The sequence below is a fragment of the Silurus meridionalis genome, chromosome 11, assembly GCF_014805685.1.
Source record: "Silurus meridionalis isolate SWU-2019-XX chromosome 11, ASM1480568v1, whole genome shotgun sequence".
Lineage (NCBI taxonomy): Eukaryota > Metazoa > Chordata > Actinopteri > Siluriformes > Siluridae > Silurus > Silurus meridionalis.
The window spans coordinates 5,056,478-5,084,475 of NC_060894.1; the positions used below are offsets into that span (position 1 = coordinate 5,056,478).

The 27,998-nt window shown below is 40.1% G+C and overlaps 2 protein-coding genes across 5 annotated transcripts in view; both read right to left on the reverse strand.

Annotated features, from left to right (window-relative positions):
• Window positions 1-324: 324 nt before the first annotated feature.
• gigyf1b (GRB10 interacting GYF protein 1b) lies at window positions 325-16,763 on the reverse strand. Of its 4 annotated transcripts, none has more exons than XM_046861851.1 (26): window positions 16,494-16,763; window positions 14,979-15,255; window positions 14,050-14,116; window positions 13,632-13,761; window positions 13,402-13,497; window positions 13,209-13,284; window positions 11,332-11,434; window positions 11,048-11,241; window positions 10,734-10,951; window positions 10,455-10,545; window positions 10,186-10,365; window positions 9,594-9,748; window positions 8,974-9,208; window positions 8,593-8,759; window positions 8,419-8,519; window positions 8,170-8,255; window positions 7,561-7,634; window positions 7,316-7,456; window positions 7,009-7,179; window positions 6,438-6,604; window positions 6,148-6,317; window positions 5,830-5,993; window positions 5,293-5,337; window positions 5,099-5,207; window positions 1,962-4,348; window positions 325-1,409 (listed from the first exon to the last, which is right to left on the reverse strand). In XM_046861851.1, exons 3-25 carry the CDS (start codon window positions 14,082-14,084, stop codon window positions 4,281-4,283), a joined length of 2,976 nt encoding a protein of 991 aa, XP_046717807.1. In that variant the 5' UTR covers window positions 14,085-14,116; window positions 14,979-15,255; window positions 16,494-16,763; the 3' UTR covers window positions 325-1,409; window positions 1,962-4,280. The 4 variants fall into 4 exon arrangements, with proteins under 4 accessions (XP_046717807.1, XP_046717809.1, XP_046717808.1 ...); XM_046861853.1 differs by having other exon boundaries at window positions 7,009-7,164; window positions 13,170-13,284; XM_046861852.1 differs by having other exon boundaries at window positions 7,009-7,176; window positions 13,170-13,284.
• A 2,215-nt stretch (window positions 16,764-18,978) lies between these two features.
• Window positions 18,979-27,998, reverse strand: part of nlgn2b (neuroligin 2b) — a 59,267-nt gene continuing 50,247 nt past the window's right edge. The window contains exons 6-10 of the mRNA XM_046861854.1: window positions 25,730-25,995; window positions 24,765-24,918; window positions 24,235-24,595; window positions 22,833-23,048; window positions 18,979-22,668 (exon numbers count right to left, since the gene is read on the reverse strand). Coding sequence (XP_046717810.1) covers window positions 21,993-22,668; window positions 22,833-23,048; window positions 24,235-24,595; window positions 24,765-24,918; window positions 25,730-25,995 — 1,673 coding nt within the window. The 3' untranslated portion in view covers window positions 18,979-21,992. The remainder of the gene's footprint in view (window positions 22,669-22,832; window positions 23,049-24,234; window positions 24,596-24,764; window positions 24,919-25,729; window positions 25,996-27,998) is intronic.

A 27,998-nucleotide genomic window follows, 5' to 3' on the forward strand; every position in this document is an offset into this window, starting at 1 on the left:
ATTCCCCATATTAATCCGATTTTTAAAAATGGCTATATATCAATATAGTTTGCTTCAATGACAGCCCAAAAAGCACCCTTTGGGATTTAATCGATTTAATTTATTAATGTGCCCTCTTGTGGACAATCAGCAAAACTACACTCACTTTACCAGCACCTGCATTATCAAAAAAACTTGACTGAATAATTCATCATAATATAAAAAGTATTGACTGTTCTACACTTCCTTTAAAAAATTATTCTAAGGATATACATATGCTAGGCTTGCCATCTTTATAAAGTAAAGCAAACTAAAAAAAAAAAAAATAACCCAACCAGGAAACCATTTCAATCTTTAAAATCTTTATTTTCTGTTTATCATACTTTGTTCTTCTCAAAGCACAAACTCCACAAACCCCGCCCTCCGTATCACTTCTCTGCTGTAGCTGCTGGATAAAGGAATGGAAAATGGGCGGGGCTATCATCCTTTTTTTTTTTTTTTTGCTAAAAATTGCTCTCAAAATCTTTAATAATACCTTAAAACTGCTGTAGCATGGAAACTGTATATACAGAGCTGAGGGGGGCGCCCCCAGATGAGGGCGTGTTTGCATTCCGACTGTTGACACACACTCGCCTTTGTGAACCAGCAAGTCGAGATAAAATGGTCTGCTGTACAGTTTAAGGCATGGCAACAAAATACAAAAAGGGGGACATTTCTCAGAAAAAGAAAGAAAATTGTACATTATATACACAAAAAGGGCAGAGCTTAAAATCAAATCGTTCTTGGTCAGCTTGACCAGCCAGCTACGAGAATGCTTGCTAGTATTAATGTTACCTCACATACCGTAGGTCTGGTTGAAAATGAATTAAACTTTTATAACCCATAACATGGACGTTTTCATAAAACAAACACCAACTTGGTTAGCATGCTAAAATATAGTGTTGATGCCATGATCAGGTTTAACTTAAGCCCTGCCCTTTATAGATGACCATGAAGAGGACATTTAAAGTAAAAGAAATGAAGCAGGAAGAAAGAATGAAAATAGTTGGCATGTGCTGATATACATTTTTTTTTTCTTCGTTCTATTCCCGGTAGAATTTTCTTTCCACTTTGGCCAGAAATGATTACCTGCAGTTGTCACTGTGAACTGATCCAGGCTTCCTCTTGGCACAGAGGCGCTGCTAGTGTGTGGTTTCTGTTATTTACACTAAGTCTCAGCTTTTACTAAATGGAACAATGCTGAAGTCTTGCGTATTTGAGTATTGTAATGATATCGAACGAACGATTATCGGCACATGCCTTAGAAACAGAAGGTAAGCGTGAAGGCGAGAGTATTCAGGTCAGTGTGTTGGAAGCCTCACAGCGGATATTCTGATGTCTTTTTTTCCTTTCTTCTTTCCAGGAGAAAGCAGGCTCCGATCACAGGGACGCTGTCAGCAAAAAAAAAAAAGAAAAAACAAAACAAAAACAAAGAGAAGTCGGATCAGGACACAGTCATGAGCTTCACACCCCGACACTGACGACACACTCCAGGTCATGCAAGGTACAGGAAAATATATATATAAAAAATAATATAATAAGAGCGTGATCACGTTTAATTCCTCAGCAATTTATAAGAGAATTATACACATCTGTGCACATTTTAAAGTGGCCTTTTATTGTTACAGCCTGACGCACACCTGTGCAATAATCATGCTGTCTCATCAGCATCTTGATCTGCCACACACCTATGAGGTGGATGGATGTGTGCAGTAAACACTCACCAACAACAAACTCCTGTCCTGTATTAGCATTAATCACTTAAAAATATACCCCAACACTTAAAACTAATTATTAACTAAAATTAATATGTATATACACACAGTGGCATGTGGAGAAAATGGCCAATCCAGATTCAATCCCGATGTGAGAGTATAAATAACATGTATATTGGTTACTCTTTGAGCTTCAGTTCTATAAATAAGAAGAGGAAAGAGTTTTACCTGTCCTCACGCTGAAACTCTGTGGTTTCACTCGTTCCTCTTCCTTTAGGACCTGCGGCAGTGGGTTTTCTACTCTCTCTGGGGTTCTAGACCAGCAGGTAATGGAAGCATCACTGCTTGTCACTTGTGCTTTTTTTTTTTTTTTTTTCATCTAAATCAAAGTGTCTAACACACCCGAATGTTCTCCAGAAGCTGTTCTGCTGAGGAGTTTCTTGCAGAACATGGTGTTAGAGTTTTCCTTCATATGATATAGTCTTACTTTTTTCCACACCGTAGGAGTCTCAAGTCCTCTCCTACAAGATGGTGAATGCAGCAGGACAAACAAGACCTTGTCTCAAAATGTGTAAGAAACTTGAGTCTAGTTCTCCAAGATGGCCGATACATGTGTCCAACTCTCGAGGACTTTAAACACTCCACCAGAACACCAGTCCATTTTGCTATGAGAAAGCATGTCCTCGAGCATGGTGTCGTCCTTATTGCTGCTTTTTACATTTTTTTTTGTTCTTTTGCAAAAAATATACTCCATAACGAGGAGGAAAAAAAAAGAAAGAAATGCATTTCCTTTCTTCTAGATCAAGTACCGAAAACCAATAGTAATAATCCTCAGGCTTTAAAAGTCTCTTCATCTTAAAGATATTAAGGTGAAAAGAAGAAAGGAAAAAAAACCAAAAAAAAAACCACGCACCATCTTTGAATTCTCGTTGCAAAAAAAACTAAAATAATGAAAATAAAATGATAAAAAATAAAAAGGCATCTACTGCTACACGGTGCACATCCTTGGCTCTGATTGGCCCGAGGTTCACTGCTGGAGAAAGTTCTGGAAGAACAGCAGGACATTTCCGTTTCCTTCTGAAAATGTCTTTTCTCCCCCGTGTCGAAGCCCGACAAGACTTTGACATGAGTGAAAACTCCGGGGCTCGTCGTAATGCTCCGTTACACATTTTAGGAATACATTCAAATGTAATAAAGTTCCCCAAAAACAATAATTGTAAAAAAAAAACAAAACAAAAAACCAAACAAACAAGAACTATATGACAAAAGGGTAGCAGCCTTGAAAGTGCTCCAAATCAGATCACAGAAGAGTCTCAAATACTTTGTATGCAACTATAAAAAAATAAATCCTTTTTTTCCTTAAACAGCAATGAAACAATGAAAAGTAAGGTTGTCTCTTTCTTAGACACACACACACACACAAAAGGCAATTAGTTCACATGTGGTCCTCCAGGATAGGGAGAAATAAATGTTACACAGTTTTGTGGTGTGTTTACGAAGAATAGAAGCGCTACACTATTAACACTTCAACACTGCTTATCAGCTCGCTCAGAGTTACGCACTCAATCGCTCCACACACCAATAACGGCTAAATGGCTCGCCAAGGCTCTGAAATGTTACTCGTACTCAGTTATGTCTAGGCGCCAAGTCAACAAGGGGGTGTGTTAAAAACGTGGGATTGGAACGAGGCCTAACACTTAAACATCCTCAACAAAACAGAGGAGAAAAACAATACAGCACCACTGACAAGACACACACACAGTCCCATGTTATCATATGTCTCTTTAAAAAAATAATAAAAAAAATCTGTACAATTGAAAAGGAAATTAGCACACACTCGTATCTCCTCACGCTCTCTCACACACACTATGTTGAAATATAAAAAAATTTTCTTGAACAAAATAATAACATGGCGTTTCGTTTATAAGTCTCTGTAATAAAGTTCTTTGTGCAGACTTTTCTTCAAACCGCTCACACACTCCAAAAATATTATCCTAAACGAATTCTTTTTTTTTGTTTACTTTTCCCCCCACTTTTTTCTTAAACAAGTGCAAATTTCAAGTTTTTTTTTTATTATATAGCTTTTATAAAAAAAAAAGAAAATACGACAGTGTTTGTCTTTTAAGAATGCCTCCTCACACGCCGACACACACACACACACACGTGCACGTTCGTGCAACTCACATATGCTTCTGTATATAAATGGTTCTACACATAACGTGTGTATCGAGATATTCACACATTTCTGAATTTGTAAAAAAAAAACAAAAAAAAAAACAAAAAAAAAAATAAAGTCAAACACTCGATTTCAAATATTGAAACTCTGGTAATAAAGTGCAATAGCTTAGTTAAGGTGCTTTGACAAAGAGGTGTGAGAGCTCTCTCCGAACACACACCGCCCCTCTGATCCACTCTCCATAATTATCCAGAATGCGAGACATAAGAGAGTGGAGGGAGGGATGGAGTGAGGGAGAGAACAGTGCACATTCGTCTGCTAGTTTGCTCCAGGTTAAGGCCTCAGGTATACTCAAGTAAGGTTCTGCTGGATCAGTAATCCTCCACTGCCTCCATCTCTCCCAGCATCATCCGATCGCTCGAGCCCAAAAACGAGTAACCTGCAGTGTGCACGTATACACACACACACACACACACACACACACACACACACACACACACACACACACGTCTACTGCTTAAATTCATTCAATATTTCCAACAACAATGATGAATTTACAGTATGCCAATCTTGTTCTTAATGCATCATGGGTTAGACAGATCCTTGTGTAGGAGGTGCATATGGTTATAATAGTGGTTGCTACAGTATCTTACGTGGTGGCCTTGGGCAGGTGGTTGCTCATGGGGTGGTAGGTGGTAGATATGATCATACTGGCGGTTGCTATGGCAGGGATCCCCAACCACCGGGCCATGGACTTTTGAATTTTTTAATTATTTATATTTTATTGTCTTCATGGTCCGAAAAAATAAAATGACATGAAAGACCACTTCTGCCTGTGCCCCACTTGTCTCAGTCGTAGTTTTTTCCTATGCATCAATAAATTAAGCTCCCGTTTATTTATTATGATAAGTATCATTTTCATTATATGTAATTAAAATAATTAAATCGTATGTATAATATTAATGCAATATACACATCCCCCCCAGCAGGACCACGGACTGCCTTTGCCCCTGGATGTATTTTCTTACATGAAACTGGTCCGAATGCAAAAAGGGTTAGGGACTTGCTACGGTATCTCAGGTGGTCTTTTTAGAAGGTGGATATGTTTACCAGGTAGCTGTGGTACAGAAGTTCAGCGATAAATGACAAATTTACAGCATATCATGAGGAGTGTGTGCGTGTTGCTAACCGATGACACTGGGATCCGAGTGGAGCATCGTGCTGGGTTTTTTCATTTTCCCACCCTGGCTGTTGTACATGCTGCTGCTTTTGCTCATGTGATTCGTCTGGAAAACAGACTGCAAAAAAGTCCACAGGTGTTATAAATACAGGGCAAAAGTGAAATCCACACAAAACAAAACACTAAATTAAGTACACACTCACCTGTAAGGGGAAGTTCATATTCAGTCCTGCGATCTCTTTGCACAGCTGTACACACAAAAATACAGTGTTTTTAAAATATTTAAACCAGTGAAAAATTTCTAAACGTTAAAGGTGTAAAAGGTTGCTGTGATATTTTTTGCTGGTTTCTGAGGTGTTAAGTGGATGGTATCCCGGTGTATTTTGCTGCTAATGTTAAGCTATGCTAACCAACTTCAAGGAGGCTGCTATGGTATTTCTTACAAGGTTGCTATAATATCACAGTTGGTTGCTAGGATTACAGCAACAGGCCAGTGATTGATAAAGTGTTGGTAGAAGGTGGACATGGTTATCTGGGTGGTTGCTATGGGTGGCTATAGGCAAATGATTGCAAGGGTGTTGGTAAGAGGTAAAAGGGATATCCAGCAAGTTGCTATGTGCTTGATATAGTTTTATTAGTGTATTTAATATGCATGGCTCAAAACAACAGGAACTGGCAAATGTTTTTACACACACGTGCAGTGAATTGTAATAAAAGCAAAGTCATGTCTGAATAGTGACCTGCTGCTGCTGTCTTTGCTGGTTGGCCTTCTGCTTGGCACGACGCTCCAGGAACTGCTTGGCAAACTCTTTGGCTTCTACCGTGTCACCCAGGTATGAGCGGATAAAGTCGTGAACCTCGTATGGTGAATCCACTTCCTTTAGATACGCCACAATGGTGGCCACTAAATACACACACAAACAAAACATTATTACAGAAAGGAATCTGTCCCCATTATTTTTCCCTGTAAAGACTTATCACTTTATATTTCCATATTTAACGTCATGCCCCCTAAACCACATCTACATATGACTGTGTGTCGAGGTGAGCTGCGTTACCATCCACAGAGGAGGACGAGTTGTTGGTTGAGGTGTTGAGAGCGTGCAGCATTTGTTCGCACCACGTGGTGAATCCGTCCTGCTGAGGCTTCATGCCTTGTAACAGCTTCAGCAGTCGCTCCTCTTCCTCTGTTCTTTTCCGATTCCGATTGATCATGTACTGCTCGCTACTACACACACATGCACACAAGGGGGCTCTTTATATATTGGCATGTGAGCAAGCATACTGTGATATAAATATTATCCCTAAAGTCTTAAGCTTTCTGTAAGCTTTGCATGTGTGTATGTACCTGAATGAGGGGGCACTCATGCTGGTCTTCATGCCCACGTTACAATGGTTGGCCTGGTTTTTAAGCGCCTCGTCCCAGATGCCCATACTGCTACTACTGCTGCTAATCTTCCCTTCCATTCCCGTCCACATTCCCACTGAGCCGTCGCTCCACTGCCCCATTGAATGCTACACACATTCATAAAATCAGGATTAGAAAACATGATAGAAAAAAATTGGGACACTCAAGTTAAAATCTACAAGCACAATGTTTGACATTTTAATCTTGTGTTAGCTTGAGTAAATTTTTTGTTTGCACAGCTAGTACAGATTCTTAATTTTGCTAATTGCTAATGCTAGGTTGCTGCCATGATAATTCATGTGGTCGCTACGGTGTTGCTATGCAGTGCATTGGATATGAAAGTCCAGGTGGTTGCTTGTATAACTCTATGCAGCTAATTTGGTGTCCTCAGTGGGGTATAGTGAAAACCTCAAGGCTTTTGCTGATGGGCAAATCAGGCAGCAAGTGTAAATCATGCAGTCACGCTAAGAATGATGTGAAATCCTAGTGTGTGTAGCGATGAGCATCTCACCCTCTGCTGAGTTCTCTGCTGTTGCTGCTCTAGCAGACCGAGGTTCTTTCCCTGAGATTTCCCCAGAGAAAGCGTCCCTGCCTGAACCGAGCTCCAGCCTGCTCCTCCCTGCACATCCCGCTGCTGACTCTGCTGGAGCAGCTTCATGAGGAGCTCCTGCTGACGACACTGCTGCAGGTGAGCACACACTGATTTCAACATACACATATGCATTGATTTGCTCCTCATGTTTATAGTGGTAAATACTCTACGTTGTGTAGGTTACGTAATCAGCGGGTGTTTCGATTTGTGAGATTAGACTCTGTACCTGCTCGCGTTTGCGTCTATACAACTCCTCCTCCTCTCTCCTCTTCTGCTCCTCCTGCTGCCTTCTCTTCTCCTCCCGACGTTTTCGCTCCTCATCCTCCCTCTTCACCCTGAGTTCAGCTTCACGCCTCTCCTGCTGGAGCTGACACACACACACACACACACACACACACACACACATTATGACAAATGACACACATGATCATTGATATGCTGTGAAAAACTGACCCAATAGACCAGTCTTACTTTCTGCAGCTGCTCAAGAGTTGGACCCTGAGGAGAATTAGTAATGGTCAAATCCCACAGACCGACATCAGCACCTGCAGAAGGGAGAGAGGAAGCGAGAGATGAACTTCCTTTAATACAACACAAAACAGCAGAGTTTAAAATAGGCAAGTGAATGCATTGATCTTTTCAGCTTTGATGCTAATCGTCCTAAAAGTGTTCTATCAAAGTGTTACAAACAAATGGAGCTTCTACGAGAGTGTTTCTTAGCAGAGTGTGATAAAAATGTTCTAAACAAAGACTTTAAACAATGGTTCCTAATGACTTATTTTTAATGGACTTCTCTAAACAAAGGGTTCAAAGTGTTCCCTTTTGGACCTCTTCAACTCAAATTCTTTACAAACCTTCTCTTTTAACAATGAGTTCCTTATGTAGGGTTCCTAATGCAGTGCTGTAAATAAAGTTCTCCTGACACAGAGTTCCTAACGCAGTGCTGTACACATAGTGTTCTCGATAACTGTGTGTGCATGAAGCAGTGCTGGTTGTTAGAGGCGTATGTGTGTGTTGGTGTGTAGTGTGTGTGTGTAGAGGGAGCATGTAGAGTGAGTGTGTAAAACAGTATTACAGTACCTGATGTCTGTGAGGATGAGGTATGAATGTCCCAGGATTCTGACACTGACCGGTTCATAGAAGTCATCATTCCTGCATCACCACATCTATAAAAAATAATAATAATAAAAAGAATTAAAGAATAAAAAACACACACACACACACACACACACACACACACACACACACACACAGAGTGAAAGAGCATAAAGCAACTGGCCTCGAATGTAACAAAGAGATAATTACAGATTTTGTTAAAACAGTTAATACCTGTTGTTAACGTGTGGGAATCTCATTTGGAGCTGCTGGTAGAGAGCTGCATTGGTTGCCTGCTCATACTGCTTCTTCAACATCTCCTGGTCTATGTTGCCCTATACACACACACACACAGTTTTAATTAACAGAACACACAACATTCAAAACATGCATTTCCATGTTACTCACCAGCAGGGGAGGAGGTGATGGTCCCGGAGAGAAAGGCACACGTCCCCACATCTTTATGACTTCTCCTAGAGGCTGAAAGCCTTCGTCACAACCTCTCTTAACTAACAGGGTCATGGTAAAATAACCGGCCTGGAACCACTCACACATCTCCACTGGACTGAATGGGCCTGAGGAAACAGCATACACACACAACCTTAATCAAACCATCTGTTATGCAAGAAATCCCAAAGAGATAATCCTGTAAAAAAAAGGACAAGCTGTTCAGGCTCAGTGGATTAAAGTGTAAAATAAAACAGAAGAGCAAAAAAAAAAAAAAAAAAAAAACAATGACCAAAATAAACATTACACAAGATTGTTAAGAGGTAAAAATAAGCTACATGCCTTGGACCTCTCCTTGAGGGTCTTTGTAGAACCACTTCATGGCTGACTCGTGAGTGAGAGGCAGGGCTCCAGCTGAGTGAGGCAGTGTGTGTGTGTTGGGGTGGGAGTGTGCGCGCGCAATGGGGTGTGCGTGTGTGTGAGTGACAGCAGCTCCGTGGCTCTCCTGCAGTGCCTGCGTGAAACGTTCCTCCTCCAGAGATGTGTCCTGAAGAGATGCCACCATCTTCTCTGCCTCCTGCATACAACATCACAACCGATTACCTTTGACTCCTTACAAACCCTTCTCAGGATTTTTTTTATAAAACACAAACCTCTCTAATGAATTCAAGATGCCAATGAGCCTTACATGAGGGTTTACACAGATAAAAATTAAATATTAATATATAAAATATGGAAATATCAACAAAATGCTATAGACTGCAAAATAACAATATACTTAATGTTAAAAAAAAAAAAAACAGAAAATAAAAAGATGGAAAAATTAAGAATTATTCAAATATTAGAAAATATTAATTTACAATTACCACACAGTAAAAAGTAAAAAATAAGGTAAGTAAAAAAGCAGTTAATAAAATTTAAAGTAATGCAAATTTAGGGGCAAATACAGAACCGACGCTGACCTGCTGCATGTGCGTCATGCCGTCCTCCTCCTCGGTGTCACCACTAGGTGGCAGGATGTCAGTGGTGGAGACAGGAGGAGAGGTGAGAAGGAGTGGAGAAGTTCCTGCAGGAGAGCTCTGAGGTGGTTGAGTGTTGCCCCCTACTGGAACTGTGTCTGAAACACACATTTACAGTCATCAGGAAGTAAGAAATATGGAAGTAAAAAGCTTGTTAGCATTAAGATTATCTATGAGCTAGTGTGCTTCAATACACTGACAAAATCTATAAGATTTAGAAGACGTTTCTCTCCAGAAAGGAAGCGTCACTAGCTATGTTCCACCATGAATATGAAGACTAAAGATGAACATTTATCAGGATTTTATGGGGACCTTAGGGAAAATCATTTGTATTAACATAAACTGTACAAACTAACACGTCAGGCGACAACATAAAATCAGGGTTAGATTTAAGAGGAAATTCTAAAGTCTTACAAAAAATTGTAAAAGTAAATACACACATTTTACATAATTTGTCCATTAAGCTCAATGTAACACTTTTTAATTGACTGAAGTTATTATTGAATTAAAATATTACCCACTAAATGAATAATACCTTCATTAATCTGGAGGCTGAACTTTATGGGCGGAGCAACAGACGACTGGTGTGTTTCCCGTTCTAAGTTGAGAGCGGAAACATAAACGGAGGCAGGAGGAGTTGTAGTAGTAGTAACAGTAGTAGTAGTTTTTATCTCTCCACCATCAAGCGCTCCGGAGTGTCCTTCGGTGTCCTCCGCTAGAAAAGACAAAGTGAGGAAATATTGAGCAAACGTTACTGTTTAACCAAGCCTTCCTCTGGAATACGATAAACAACACACTTCTCACCTTTCTCAAAAGAGCTGTCGTTCTTCTCCCACTTGGGCTCGTCTTCCTCCTCTAAAGCCTCAAACTCGAACTCCTGGTCTTTTGACATTTTCTAAATAAAAAAAATAAAAAAATATTACACACGCACTTCATGATGGAGTTAGGCACTCTCCAATCCTAAAGGGTGACCTGCCGATCAGAGACGTCTCAATAACCATGGAAATAACCCTGAACAGTATAATACAGGTGATGAACAGGCCATGTTCCTACAGATCAATAAAATCAAAAGCTCTGGCTCACCTTAATGCACATAAATGCTCCAGATGAATCAAACATGCCCATCTCTCCCTCGTCTTCATCAGTGCACCACTCCGGGAGCCTGTCTCTGTCTTCCTCTCCTCCCTCGCTCCCTGCCCTCCGCCGGACACCATCACCATCCCGGAAATCAAAGTCGAACTTCCTGCGCCGCCCGTCCCCGTTTGCATGCTCTCTCCATCCAGCCGAGCGCTGGCCTCCGTCTTAAGAGGATACAAAGAGCAAAAACTAATTCATTGACCGAACACACACCAATATGTATTGTGTGTAAGTGCGTGCGCATGTGTGTGTGTGTGTACCATCACGGCGAGTCACAGCCATCCTCCAGCGAACACCCGGGTCTTCACCTCCATCCTCTTCATCCAGCTCCTCACGCAGTGTGCGCCAGTTATCACTGTCAGAGCGATTGTAATCCTTCTTCCCCGTTCCTCCGTCCTCGAAACCTCCACGTCCTCCCTCTCTTCTCAGCGGCTTCTCAAAACGACGGTCACCTCTGAAACATGAGGGAGGCGGATAAACAAATTAACAGCAGATTTTTTTGTGAGTTTATGAACAAGACGTTACTCGTCATTTGTGAACGGACCGGTCATCCCAGCTTTGGCTGTGGTGCAACTCTCGACTGCGTCCAAACCCCACGTCTTCGTCCACTCCTCTTTGGTAGAATCCTCCTTCTCCTCTTCCTCTCCCTAATAAATATAAAACAGCTTGCTTTACACATTGTTCATACTAATATACAGATAGAGCACTACCAAAGATATGTCAGCATCAGCTTTTTTGTTTTAGCTAAGTTGTAATGACTATGCATATTTATTTTTCGATCTCTTTATTAAGACACAAACAAACAAACAAAAAAAAAACACGTTGGACTCTTTAGAAGAGTACTATCCTAAAGTTTTCTGAAGTAAATCTGAAATCTTCTGGTACTTCCTATAGTTTTTCTTTAGCTTTAGATTGTCTTTTGCGTTCCAGATTAGCAAACTGCATCTATAAAATTCAGTTGTGGACTCTTTGAAGGCCAGTCCATGACTGTCAGTGTTTTATCAGCTGTTTTTTCATTCAAATGTGATTTTTCTGCATAAGCAGTGTGCTTGAGATCTTCATCATGCCGTTATCCTACTTTCCAAAAGGATATTAATTAAAACGTCTGTAATTCACTTAGTTCAGACAATATCACCAACAACACTAGCAGAAATGCAGCCTTAAAACCAAAACACAACCACCATGTTTCACTGAAGGCACTCATTCTTCCATCTCTTGCCACCTCTTCTTCTCACATATTGTTAACAACACAACCAACCACGGCCACCATTTCAAACTTGGATTCATCACACCCTAAAACCTTTCCACTGATCTTCATTCCAATCTTTGTGAGCTTTAGATAATCATAGCCTCTTCACCCTGATCCCTTTCAACTTCAACTTCTTTTATTTATTTAAATATCAGTTAAATGCAACTTTGCTTCCCAAAAGTGCTTCACAACATTTCAGAAAATCAAAGTACATTTCAAACAAATAAAACAAAACATGTATGAGTACAAATCACAATTTCCCTACTTCAAAAGTAAGGCCAAAAAAATGTCTTCAACAGAAACCTAAAACCCTTTATGGGTAAAATTTGCCGAATATATAGTTTGAGATGGTTCCATTTTCCAAAAAAGTAGTTTCTTGTCTGCTACCCTTCTACACTTCTAGTCTCAAAGAAACCCAAACAATCTCATGAGATTTTGACATTTTATTTAGCCTCCCAGTCCATTTTTGTCCCTGACCTCTCCTGATGTCAAATTTCTTAACAACAGCTTAAATACCACATCTTGTATCCAGTGTGTTTGCGTATTTCACTTTGCCTTTCCATTTTTCCAAATTCTGTGATATTTTGCATTTTAAATGGAATTATGTGATTGAAAGGTCTTAATGTGATTGCAAGTTCAATAAATTAAATTCATACACCATAAGTATGTAATGCTCAAACATGTCTTGCTCAAGCCTGCTGTAATAGACCTTTTTCAGAGTAGTCATTTTAACATAAAACAGATGGACAAATACAGGTATTGCAATGACATTAATTAAGGGTTCCATTCCATTAGGTTTCCAAGACCCAGATTGCTGCTTTTGCTCAAGTGTAACATGAAATACTTGCCACTTTAGCCTACAGAAGCTGTTTTTCAGATTTTCTTTAAATACTGCATAAAAATTTCCTGTATTTTTCTGGCTGTATTCTACTAAAGAGACATAATAAAAAATATATAATTATATATGGTCATTAAACCACTGCTGAAACAACAAATCTAAAGGTGGCTTTTGCACACTACTATAAATACACCTCTTTATATAAATAGAGAGTGAGAGTGAGTGTGTGTGTGTGTGTGTGTGTGTGAGAGAGAGAGAGAGAGAGAGAGAGAAAGACGGAGGGGGAAGGAGAGACCTCGTCCTCCTCTACCGTTCCCCCGGCTTCGGGACACACCCACTGTGGCAGCCCCGACCCCTTTGCTCATGAGCCTGAGCACAGCGACGCTGTTCACCGACATGGAGAAGTTCCTCTGTGGATAAATAAATAAAAATAGTAGTATTATTACTACTAATATTAGTATTAATATTAGTAATAAGAGGTAAATAAATCCGTGGTTGGAATGAAAATGTGATGTTTGTGTAGTGACCTGCTCCTCCTCGGTCAGAGACACAAGAGCCAAAGGCTGCTGTGGCTCGTTTTGCAGGATGGCAGCAAACTCCTTATCCTGCAGATCCTCAGGGACCTACACACACACACACACACACACACACACACACACACACACACACACACACACACACAGAGTGATCAGACAGTCCACTTAGCCAGAAGCATTTGTCTCCCTCTCGATCAGTGTTCGTGCTCTCTCTCACTCACCTTGTTATCTTTGATGTAAAGTGCTAACATTTCCTCCCGGCCGTAGCGGTAATCAGCCAGCTTGGACTTTGGCATTGCTGGGGAAGAAGGAGGGGACGTGATGCTCCCTCCTCTGGACAGTGCACGGAGCCTGGGGAAAGGAGACACACATACCCTATAATAATCCTCATTATTATTTGTTACGTGTCTAACATAATCTTTCAAAGCATAAGTGTCTATGGTAAAAGCATTGACTATCGGTGAAGTTTGCATATAGACTTCTCTAAATGATTTCAAACACACGCTGACCTTCAGGAAACATCTGCTTCCCTGTGTGATGGGGAAGTCAAATGTAAACACAGCTAATATGTGTGTGAGAGAGAGAGAGAGAGAGAGAGAGAGAGAGAGAGAGAGAGAGAGAGAGAGAAAATCAGATTACCATTCTGGACCGAAGTTAAGTGTCTCAGCAGTCATGTTCTTCGTGTTCTCAGGGCTCAAAGGTTCTGCTGACATGTAGAAAATAAAAAATAAAAGCAAAGCAAAAAAGGTTTTAATATCAATATTAACATCTTAAAAATCTTTACAAACAAATCAGAGTCTGAGAGTAAATGTGTGAAAGCAGAATTGAGCTTGTTAACATTAATAAAATATCTCAACTTCCTGCTTAGGACAAATATAACTAACAATCTCCTCCTTTTTTTAGTGCAGTCCTATTAGGATTGAATTACTTTCTCATAGCACATTCTGTGAAATGATAGATCTAAGCATGCTTTTTGTCTGTGATAAAAATAAATAAATAAATAAATAAATAAATAAAGATATCGCAAATGGACATGGCTTTAAAGCGAGATCAACTGTTTTCCTTTAAAGCACATCACTGGATACAAAACGCGTTTACCAAAAACCAAAACGTGACAGTGATGCTTTGACAATTCCAAACCCCACCTGTGCAAACACCTGTACCAAATTTAACGGTATTTCATTGAATCACACTCACTAATAATACTGCCACCTATTTGTTATTATTGAAGTACTCTAAAAGAGTAATTGTATTTAAATGTAAAGAAACACTTAAGTTTATCATCACTATAGCTTATGTTAGCCACTAGATGTCGCTGCTTTTTTAAACTAATTCTTCAGACCAAATAATAAGGCTACCCTTGTTCAGCAAGCACGCATTGTGTTTGAGGAGCAGTTTAGGATTAACTACATAATTAAACTTGCCAGTTTTTCATCGCCTTTCAGACAAATTAAAAACATCTTACCCACCAAACTACCACTTCTCCTCTCACTATACCACAACTGTATTCACAAAATAATACAACACTGCTTTTTTTTTTTTTTTTTGTTTAAACAGTGTCCTCTTACCTGGGCGAGCGAGACAGCAGGAGCAGTGATGATGTACGATGTCACCTGTATGTGTGGTGTTCGTGAGCTCTGTATCAGTGAACTGATAGCTGCCAAAAACTGACTAAGAGCTTAAGTGGGGGAAAATTTGTAATATAGATAAAAATATTTTCTTTTTTTCTTTTTAATTGAGAGTGAACATGCACATGAGGGCGAGTGTTCCAGGTCAGTTTTGTTGTGTATCGTTCGGTCACTATCACCTGACCGTTTTCTCTTTCTGTCTGGCGTCTGGTCTGACCTGCAGATGAGAAGGGGGAGGAGCAAAAAAATAAATAAAGTGTAAAGTGACCAGCAAACAGACAACACCTACAACACAATCATTTAGACACTCAAGTGTATGTGTAGAATTTAGTAATTCAATAACAGACAGAAAACGTTTTTGACATGTGATCTAAATCCACTGATTCTTTAACAGGTAATATTTGATTTTAGTGCAAGTCAGTTTTGATCTTTACTTTAACTGTAACTGACATAAAATTCACAATCTGGCCAGGATAAAGGCTTTTGCTTCACGTGCTTCTATCTATTAATATTTGGTATTAAGAGAAAAAGCAAGAAAGAAAGGGTGTTTTAGTTGTCACATAGCATTTCACTGTGCTGTAATGTATTTCTCTGTATATCCGAGCAATGTTAGGAAGCTGGGGTCAAAGTGCACAGTCAGCCATAATACACCACTGCTAGAGCACAGGGTTAAGGGCCTTGCTTGGGGGCCCAACAATGGCAGCTTGATGATACTGGGGCTACAACCCCCAACATTCCTATCAGTTAGCCAGAGCCATAACAACTTCCATGTTATAATCATATTATAACTTACTGAACTAGACTAACCCATACCTTATTACATAGCAGTGACAATAATCCCAATCCCAAGATTACCTTAAAGAATTATTTATTTCCACTAATTAATAACTTTATAATTAATATAAACGTATGTATTTTTTAAATAAACTTTACAAACAGAATGAACTATTATATACGGCTGTAATTTATTAGAAATCTTTCCTTTTTCCTTAACAACCAGATTCTCCATAACAAGCCAGCCAGCGGGAGCTGTTCAAAATCGCGGCCTACTTACTTCATAGGCACCCTACATAGTGTATGAATAAGCATATGCTCGAGGGCACTACGCAACACAAACGGCATCATTCGGGATTCCGCCGGGAAGACCGTCAGCGATTTTATACTATGAAAATATTTTACACAGTTTACCGGCTCTACTATACCAGAATGCTTCTTTAAGTGATATTAACGATCTATTCATATTTTATTCACTGAAAAAGAACAAGCGTACAAGCGGAAAGTAAATGAGGCGGAATGTACCACCACCCTAGCCCCTGTCTTCTTCAGGCTGCCTGGGCCGCTCCTTCAACTCTAACCCGGGGATCCCCACAAGGCCTTAACAACTTCGTTGTTGTTTTAGTTAACGTTCCGAAGATTATTGCAAGAATCTATGACAGAAAACGTGCTCTTTCTTACCTTTTATTCTTCTGCAGGATGAACAAAACTGGAGCCTGCGAGCGCGCGTGAGCAGGCTAGCCAGGCGGCTAATAACGCCTTCACGCAAACTTCTCTACGACTTCACACCGTTTGCACGCGCGTGCATCGCCCTAACACACAAATCCGAATGAAACACACCCGATTTCTGCAGTTGTCCCCTACAAACGCGACGACGAACCGATTATCTACTTTTCCTTGTTTTATTTTATTTATTTTAATATGTATTTATTTATTTATTTATTTCACAACGCTCACCGTTCTCTCTCGTCTTGTTTGTGTTTCACAAAAAAAATGGCTGCTCGTCGTCCGTCACGTGACACGCTTATCCAATCAGCGAGGACTTTGCCTCGACACTGGAGTCGAGTTACAAATGGCTGATTGCTACCTACCGCCATGCACTATATAGGGTAGTTCAAATAATACCCGTCACCTTAATATGTAGTGCACTCCATTGTAATTGGGATGATATTCAGGATTCGGCCCTCGGTAGTTTACGTTAGGAGAATCCGTTAGTGTGCGTAATAAGCACGTTGCCCGGAAAAAACACTTGACTTTGTTTATAGGAGGCAAAGCTCGGGCTAGAAAAATGAGTTTGACTTTTTTGTGGTATGTAGAAATAAAGGACAGAAAGAAAAAGAACAGTAATAAAAGAGAGTAACGAAACAGAAGGACGCTCTAGAGGATGAGGGCGGTATTACAGTCAGTGTCACAAAACCATTTTCCTAGTTTCTCATGAAAAGAAAGAAAGAATATGGGATGTGTGATAAAGGTAAAAAAAAAAATGGTACAGAAAAAGAAATGCCAAAGGCAAAAAAGAAAGAAAGAAAACAGTAATGAGAGAAGGAAGCTGAAGCGTGGTATTACAATCAGTGTGACAAAACCATGTACACTGTAAAATGAAGTTTCTGAGAAAGTTAAGAATAAAATGAAGAAATACAATTATAAAGTGATGCAAAGAAAAGGCAATAATATGAAGAAAAAAGAAAGAATGAATGAGAACCGTAATAAGAGAGAAGGATGCTGAAGCACAAGAACGAAGGTGGTATTACAGTCAGTACCAGAACCATGTACAATGTTAAATTCAATTACTGAGCAACTCAAATACTATAAGGATGGATTTGGACTGTAATTAATACACAGTCTCCTACAATGGCTCAGGACTGCAGTTGGCAGAAACAGTTCTGTATTTAAGTGCCTATCAGTGAACATGAGAACAAAGAGAACCTGAACAGTAATGGGACAGAAGGAAGCTGAAGCATGAGAATGAAACAGGTATTACAATCAGTGTCAGAATCATGTACAGTGAGGATAGGTTTCCATTCTGAGTCTGCTTTCTCTCAAGGTTTCTTTTCAATACCATCTCACAGAGTTTTTCCTTGGCCACTGTCTGCCTTGACCACTGGTGCTCTCTTTGGGGATAAAATGATAGGCACTAAACGTATATATATATATATATATATATATATATATATATATATATATATATATATATATATATATATACACATTTGTTATATAACCTTCTTATGTTTGTAAATCTGTCCAGTGTCAAGAAACCGGATAGAATTGTATTGAAATGAATTAAAGTGTTTAATTAACACAGATCAACTCAGGGGGAGGAAAAAGAAAGAGTGAAAAAAGAAAGAATGAATGAAACGAAGAGAGAGAGTAAAGCAAACACAACAATTTAATCTCTTTTTACACTCTATTAACACCTGTATCAATGCAGTGCATGTCTGGGACTAGAGAAAATGAACAGGAAAGGTCTGAAACACAAAAGAAAAGAGACGGAATTCTCCAGAATAAGTGAAACACACTACTTTCTTTTTTTTTGTCAGAATTGCTCTTTATGAGTTTGCTGTGAAGTACAAAGAAACATTAACAAAGACCATTTGTCACTGTTATATACTGTGTGGACACACACACACACACACACACACACACACACACACACACACGCAGAACCTCTGCCTTATCACTAGAGGGAGCTGTGCTCACACACGTGTCCATCACTACTTACCTATCGAGAAAGAAAGAAAGAAAGAAAGAAAGAAAGAAAGAAAGAAAGAAAGAAAGAAAGAAATGAAAACAATATAACAAAAACAAAACACACACACACACACACACACACACACACACACACACAGAGCTTCTGCTTTATCACTAGAGGGAGCTGTGCTCACATGTCCATCACTACTTAAAGAAAGAAAGAATAGGGAACGTGTGATAAAAATGAAAAATTAAAATAAAAAAGGGAGACAGAGAAAAGAAAATACAGTAACATGAAAAAAAAAATTAAAACAATAAAACAAAAAAGGGACACACAAACACACAGCTTCTGCCTTATCACTAGTGGACGAGACCGGTATTGCAACCAAGTATCATCATTAAAATTAGAAACACACACACACACACCTCAGTGTGGTGTCTCCTGAAGCATTATATAATGACCCAGACACTCCCGTGTGTTTTATAACATGTTTTAATGATCTCCAGTTCAGATACACAACATACAGTGTGTAATAGCCTTTATATGAAATAGAAATATGAACGCCGTTTGTTTGTTTTTTCCCTCCCAAACCCGTTACTATCATCCCGACAAAATGGAAAGCAACAGGTGCAAGTGTATATCTGGCAACCCTGGCGTTAATATTAGAGCAGGTGCACTTAGTAAATATCTGTTATATATCTCACCCCACCCTCCACGTGGCGACGGCAGACGAGAGGATCACCACCGTGTGAGGTTTGGTGACTGTGTGCTTCGCGAGTCTGTCCGCTGCCTCTCAGGCCCTCTGTACAAAAATATGGACAGTTGAAATTTCTCTATTTTGGAAATATGACACGAAGAGAGGTTTTTAGTCTTCGGGAAATGAAATCCGTAACGTGTTCGAGGACTGAGGTTTGCACGGCCACCGTACTATGTGATCAAATGAACCAACAATGATCAACTTAAATCGGTTATACGACGATTTTAATCGTGAACGCTTCAATAGATCATCACCCAAACACAGACAGGTTGGAAAAATTAAGAAAGGAAGAATGTGTTGTAATGAAGAAGGAAAAGAGCAGCAAAGAAGAAAGAAAGAAAGAAAGAAAAAAAGAAAGAAAGAAGTGTGTGTAAGAAAGTGAGAGAATAGCAGTACACGTGGTGACGATGTAGCTATGACATTGTCATAATTGTGTTTGCTGAGGTCATGTGACCCTAGGTAATGATTTTTTTGGTAATGAACTTTGTGTTACGACTTTTTTATGGGGGTCATGTGTCTGTTACGGCTTTGCTGAAGTGACGTGACTGTACGCCATGGCGTTAAAAGACAGCTGTGCTTTTCAGGCTTCTAAATGAGAGGGAGTTTAAGCGCTCACTCCTCCTCCTGATGATGTGTTAAAGCGTTCACGATACAGTACTAAGCGTGGCGTCGATGTGGGCTAACCCCCCACCCTACCCCACCCCCCCAAGGCTCAGGAGAAGCGTCGTTACATTACGTGCTAATTAAAGAAATTAGGTAAGGAAGAAAGAAAAATGGTCTGTAAATAAAAAAACAAAACAAAACAATAGAACCTCAACTTGCACCTGTTCTCACAAAAGAGCCGTTCACCTGTAAAACCAAACAACGAAACAGAATATTTACAAAGACCGTGTCATCTCGTACAACTTCAAAAAAATGTACAGTTCGTAGGTTGAATTTTTTTCCTTAGTTTTTTTTTTTGTTTTGTTTTCCTCAAGTTTTTTTTATATCCATCAATCCGCTGAGTGTTTTCCGGAAACGAGACAAGAACAGAAAGGCGGTGATGAGGAGAGCGAAGAAACGAGGGCGTGTCATTACGGTTAGCATTTCATTCGTTCACGGAGTGTTGCGTCCATCCGTTCACTTCGGATCCTTGTTCGATGGATCCCTCGGCGGGCTCTGTAGCACCCTGACTGAGTGTGACAACTGGAGTGAAAAAAAGGAATAAAAAGAATACAATTTAAAAGAACGAGATCTCATTACATATTGTGCGAGTTTGATGTAAATGTAGCGTAATATACAGTATAAACAAAGACGGGGTAAAAGAGAGAGAGAGATGGAGGGATGCTGTAGGTTCAATAAGTTCTTCCTCGATGCTCTGCGTTTCCCGAGATTTCCAGCTTTTTGAAAAATGAACAAAAAGGGATCTATACATCCTTTTTTCTCTTGTTATGATCATATTCAGTTTCCATTTTTCCTGATATGCTCCTGATAAGTCTCTAGAGAAGGAAAATAATCTCAGAACGAAGCGCACAATATAGCGGAGCCGTTTAAAAACCAAACAAAAAAACAACAACAAAAAAAAAACATTCGAAAAGCAGGAAACAAAAGGACGGCGATAACAAAACAGGACGAGGAATTTCGTGCGCATGTCCGTTTCTTTTAAAAAATAAATCATGCAAATTTTCCCCGAGAGCAAACAAGATATAAATTTTCATAATTCTATATTTATACTTTAATATAGATATTCTGCTTATAGATTTAAAATCTCATCCCAGACCAGCAACAGTGCAAAAGAAAGAGAGGCAAAGAGAAAGATAGACAGAGAGAGAGAGAGAGAGAGAGAGAGAGAGAGAGAGAGAGAGAGAGAGAGAGAGAGAGAGAGCGGGAGAGAAAAAGAGAGAAGTAAATAAAAGCAAGCAAGATTTTGGCACTTTTTCAGTGACTTCTTCTAAATTCCACAGAATGCGATCCTCGGCTGCGTTCCCAATCCGAGTCTGTCCTCTCGCCTCGGAGTCTGATCAGATGGATATCACAGTACTTGGCACAGAAATGCTGGTAAAAACTAAATATTCAAATATTTTTCACTTTTCTCATTAATGTCCTCACAAGGTTCCTGATAGTACGTATTACACAGAGGTTCTCTTGATTTATAAAAGTGTTCCGTTTAGGCAAAAAAAAGTTCTGCAGTAGGTAAAGGGGATGACAAAACAAAAAAAAAAGTGATGGGAAGAAAAAAACGCAACATGGCAAGTGCGGTTAAAAAAAATACTTAGCAGGAGACTAAAGAGAGAAAAAGTTGAGGGCAAATGCGGTTCCCGCTAAATTGTTCCACTTCGGTTCCTTATCTGAAAACTCTTTCTTTTCTTTTCCCAAAAAAACTGAGACAGTGAGGATCAGAGGAGTTAAATGGGACAAAGAACGTGTTGTACATGTCTATAAAGGTTTTTAGTCCTCCAAGTCATTAAATCTTCCAGTAGGAGGAAGTCGAGGCATCTGGACTGGTCAGAATCTCTGGGTAAGGACATGAGTCCAGTGTCTTTGACTTTCGACCAGCAGGCTACAGGCTCCCAGTTCTGGAGTCCAGTAAAGTTTGGTTTTACCTTTGAGCATGAATATTGCCAAGCTGTGCCGGACTCCAGAACTCCAGGATCGGACCTGGACATTCTTGAACTGGACAAAAGTTTTACCTCTGCAGAGCACCAGTCTTGGCGCAGGTAGTCTTTAAGTGTTTTGAGAGCTTGGCGAGGTACTATACACGAGTGGTTGAGTGCTGATGGGGCAAAGCATTGTTGGTATGCACAGAGCTAGAGCTGGAACCAGGGGCGGGGCCTGGATTCGGGGTGTGGCCAGGAGCAGGGGGGTATGTATTAAAGGCGTGCATGGCGCTAATGGGCATCATGAGTGGCACATCATCAGGTGCCCTCCTTAGTGCCAGTGTGTAATCTGGCGGGCATCTAAGTGGCTCTAGGTCCAACTCAGCTCTCTGCTGCTTCATCCTCAGGGACATGAGCTCCTCTTCCAGGTCGTTGCCCACAGCAATGGCTGTCGAAGGAATTGAGGCACCAGCAGCGCCACGCTGAGGTGAGAGACGTCGATGGCGTCGCCTCTGTTGCAGTAGCATCATTTCATGCCGCTTGTCACGTTTGTAGTAGAGCGCGGCAAATGCGAGGACATTCAGAAAGAGTAGAGATGCACCAACTGCCACTGTTACACTTAGCTCTGTCGAGTAATCACGTGCTTGCTCTGGGAATGGAGACAAACGTGGGCGCTCTGAACCTTCTGGCTCCAAATCTGTATCCGGTGGGTATGTGGAGGAAACGGAGGGTTGGCGTGTGCCGGGATGATTCGGATTCAGGGCCGGATTTTTCCATCCAGGTCTGTGGGGGACACCTCCAGGTGGCGGTAAGTGCGTTGCACTGGAAGGGCTGTTAATAAAAAAATAAAACAAGATTATATAGCATCATTCACTCACAATCTAATCACTGTATTAATAATGTTGTTGGAGGTTCTACATAAAGACAACACGCTTTCTGTCCATCCAATTCCATATTCTACACTAAACAGTCTATTAAAATTGTGTAAAACTGACCGGATCCACTCCTTGTGTAGCGTGTGCAAATGTGGCACCAGCTCTAGCCAGAAGGCCACCTTGTTGGCGCGGTAGTTGTCTCGTACGCGTGGTTTTAGGCCAATGTGAAGGTACTGCTTGTCCTTAGAGCTGAATTTAGTCCACACGACCTCCTCGAAGCGATTTGGCTTAGTGTGGATGAACTTGGTGTCCTGGGGAACAGGAATATTTGGGTCTCTGAAAGAACCAAAAAAAGAAAATAGAATGGAATGGAAATGGTTGGATAGGGGACCTAGGGTATACAGTACAGTGACTTCCATATATATATATATATATATATATATATATATATATATATATATATATATATATATATATATATATATATATATACTTAAAGAGCCAGAAATCCATTCAAAGAAAAATGAGCTATAGTACTGATTAATAGTTTATTTAAAATCTCAAAAGCTGGGATCAAATCCTAGTCGATGTCCTAGTCATTTGAATGGTTTTAATTCCCGGTCCACGTTTCAAACTCTTATATGGCTTTTGTTTTTATTTCCGGTATCTGTCTCTAGGCCCTTAAAGACCTAGTCTGTCCCGCCCAGTGTGCTTTATACCCTGTTCCATAGCTTTGTCCATGTTGCAATTAATTTCCCAGATTCTATATATATTCAAATTCGCAATTACACAATACAAACCGTCCAACGCATTATCAAGGACTCCTCACAGCCCAGTCACAAACCGTTTAACCTCATTTAATCAAGAAGGAGATACCGGAATGAATGAATATCCATCCATCCATCCATCCATCCATCCATCCATTTATCCATCTATCTATCTATCTATCTATCTATCTATCTATCTATCTATCTATCTATCTATCTATCTATCTATCCATCCATCCATCCATCCATCCATCCATCCATCCATCCATCCATCCATCCATCCATGTCTATAGTCTTGGTCCTTCTCAATCAATGTGTCAGGCCCTTATACATCCCATCCCTGTATCAAGCCTAGGTCCATCTCAGTCTATGTATAAACCCTGATCCATCTTAGTTCCTGTATCAAACCCTGTTCCATTCCTGTCTCTAGCCCTGGTCCATCTCAGTCCCTGTCAATAGCCCTGAGGCATCTCTGTCACCTCTCTGAAGCTGGCCTCCTAAGTGCTTCTTAGGTCTGTATCACCCTGTCGTCTAGACAGGGGGCACTGACCACTCTTGCTAGTACTAATTTGTACTTGTTTCATTTGACTATTACCCTGTACCCTTCTGTATATCTGTTTTTTCTCTTGGTTCCATGTTTGTAACTACAACTTTTTAACTACAGTACTGGATTGAGGTTACAATTTCACAACTATACTAAATATAGGATTTATTTATCCATAACATAAACAAGCCAAACAGCATAATGAACAGACCCGGTTTTAGCAAAGTTGGTCCAGTAGGTCATGACAACAGCGCTAAGCATCACGTCATTTTTGGAGAAGTTGCAGGGAAAGAGGTCGGTTGCGCCCACCATGGGCACTCCAAAGACGTATGGAATCTCATCTCCATGTGCGGCGTCTGCCCACTCGGGACGCCCCTCCATCTGGCAGTGATGGTGAAAAGTGTAGAAGTAAACTGGCGACTGGAACTCGGCATGCAACTTGGCTGTGGCCACTGCTGGCCCCACCCACTGGTGGTCTGTAAAGAGTGCAAGCAGAGTCTTCCTCCTCATATCGGCGTTATCACGATCAGCCCAGTCGGTGTACATGAACTTGATGGTCTCACGAAGGATATCTTTAACATGGGAGGAAGGGAAAAAGAGAGGAAGTAAGAGTGAAAATAATATATATATATATATATATATATATATATATATATATATATATATATATACTTTTTTTATTATTTATTTGCATGTTTAGGTCTTTATATTTATGCTTATGTGTTGGAAAGCATCACACACCACTTGGGTATCCGTAAAGGTTGTCCACAAAGTTAGATATCGTGTAGTCAAAAGTGGCAGCTGAAATTCCATCTTCTCCTTCACTATCATCCACAAACTTTAGACCTTCTCCTTGATTCACCCCCAACAAGATGTCGTAGTTTAGGAACTCTCCCTGTGCACAGCAGAGAATAATGTCATTCACAAAAGCAATCCAAGCATACGACATGAAATCAAAAAGTTTCGAGACTAATGGTGCTACTGTAACTGGTGCTTTTCTGACCACGAGCGCTACCACGTCTTACCACCATGAAATTCCGCATAAAACCAGGCAAATCTGCCACAGAGGCATAACATAACATATGTCTAAGTCTAAGAACATCACGCGACGAGCGATCAGAAAGACCTTTTAAACGAGCTCAACCTCTGAAAATGGCAAAACCATTAGTCAACTTGGGCGTGATGATTCTCTGAGAATAATCCATATGATCTAACGTCTGCAACCACCCTACTTGCGGTCCAAGGGGAACATTATGAAGGTGATAGTGTGTAAACATAGATAAATAAAGCACTTTCTTGTAAACAGAGCTAGTCTCGAAACCTTCTGATACCACCTCGTACAATACAACATAATAGTAAGCTGCTTACCCAAACCAAAGGATGAGGAAATTGCATGTCAAAATAATAGATAATCAATAAAGCTGATGCAAAGCAAAAACTACTATAAGCATGAATTGTTCAGTTCCTTTCGATTGCACTGATTTGGCTTTGGTGAATCTTACTTATGTTTGGTCTGACTAGAAGAAACACAAACACTAAATTTTCTTGTGTCTTCCCTTATTGCCACAGCAACATCACTAACTGGAAATATCACAATGAAACTGTTCATTAGCATCTCTGTGTACGGTGTCAAGAATTTTACATAACAACAGAAACTATTTGTTGAACTTTGAACGGTGTTAAATCTGTAAATTTAGTGGGGAGACCTGCTGCATGAGGATCTCAGGGTAGTCAGGAACCACATCTCCATCTACCACAGGTCCAAAAGCAATGTGATAGCGTGCAGGCTGAATATCCTGATCCACCAGCTCTCGGAAGCTTTTCCTTCTCAGACAGCTGACCATGGCGGCTGTGTCCCCGAAGCTGCAGCCCACCTTCTTGGCCAGGATCTTGGAGTACATGAGCGGGCGGTAGTTCACAGACCAACTGGAGATGGCAGAGCCGCTCTGGGCTATCGCTCTCTGGAACAGACCTAAGACCAGAAGCAGTAATAATGAAAACATAATACACTCTCCAAGGGCTCACTATTGATTAAGGTTTTCCTAGATTTTTAATAAAGGGTGCTACTTAGAATCCTATCTAAGAGTAAATAGTATATTGTAGGCTTCCCAGAGGAAACAACAACTGAAGAACCCTTATGATTTCTAAAAATGTCTTATGGTTCCTAAAATCTTCTTACCAAAATCTGTATTATTATATACATTTTTTGCTAACTGAAAATTAAATCAGCAAATTCTCGTTAAACTTCATCTTTAAAAATGAAATATTACATTTATTCTTATGCTGTTGTTTCTATGTAAAATATTTGTATATATTCAGGGTGTGGAGTCAATGTAAACAGGTTCAGTTATTCCCACAGTCTATGTGTCTATGTGTGCGTTTGTGTGTTTATTTTATTGCTATTGTATAAATGTATTACAAATGATGACCCACATATATAAAGTACAGCAGGTCTCACACACACACACACACTCACACACACACACACACACACACACACACACACACACACACACATGTCCTCTGGGGTAAATCTGTGTATGGATTATAGTATATGCATCACACGGGATGACCCAGATACCGCAGACTTCAGACGGAAAATAAAAAAAAAGAGTCCTCGTTTTGTACAGAATAGTTAGGTGGGTATAATTATTGTGCTGATAATTAATGTGAAGGATTCAATTATTAATAAATTAGAGATGTTGTGCGTTTTTGTACTGTTGTGTGCTAAAAAAGAATCATATAAAAAAAAAACATGAAGTGAATAACACTGATTATCTCTTCATCATGGCACCTGTTAGTAGGTGGGATATATTAGGCAGCAAGTGAACATTTTGTCCTTAAAGTTGATGTGTTAGGAGCAGGAAAAATGGGCAAGCGTAAGATTTTGAGCTAGTTTGACAAGAGCCAAATTGTGATGGCTCCAAAACTGCAGCTCTTGTGGGGTGTTCATTTTCTGCAGTGGTCAGTATCTATCAAAAGTGGTCAATGACAATGCCCCTGTGCACAAACGCCAGCTCCATGAAGATATGATTGATGAATTAGAGTGGAAGACCTTTAGTGGTCTGCTATAGAGCTCTGACTGCACCCCAGGCCTCCTCACCTCACCAACATCAGTAGCTGACTTTACTAATGCCCTTGTGGCTAAATGAGCACAAATGTCCACAAGCATGATGTAATAAAAGTGTGTGTGGTGTTATCCTGTTATGTGAAGAGCAGTCTTAAGATTCTGCCATTAATTATTAATTACAGTCTCATACATTAATCTTGATCTCTCTCTTTCTCTCTCTCTCTCTCTCTCTCTCTCTCTCAACACACACACACACAGAGACACACACACACACACACACACACACACAGAGTGCCGTATCCCCCCCCTTTAGTTCCTGTCCCTATGAAATCAATTAAAAGTCAGTTCAGATGCAGCTGAATGCATCATTCTCTCTCTCTATCTTTTGCTCTCCACACACACACACACACACACACACACACACACACACACACACACACACACACACACACACACAGACAGACACACACACACACACACACACACACAAACACACACAAACACACATTTATATTTACATACTTCTTTTTGTGGCTCTGTCTCACACCCATTCATATATATCATACACTTTCTTGTTATAAAACCCACCTCAGAACCCAAGGCGTAAGATCTTGGTGTACATCTCCATCTCACACACACACACACACACACACACACACACACACACACACACATGCACACACTCTGCTGTAAATCAGTCACACTGACACAGAATCATTGTCTATCTCAGACTGACCGGAATACAAACACACTCACATCACAACGCTTCACAGTTGATTATTTTCCACAGTTGAGTCCCCCCGCATGTGTGTGTTTGTGTGTTTGTGTGTTTGTGTGTGTGTGTGTGTGACAATAACAACAATTTTTACATTTATTAAATTAAGGAATTTGTTTCCTGCTGATGT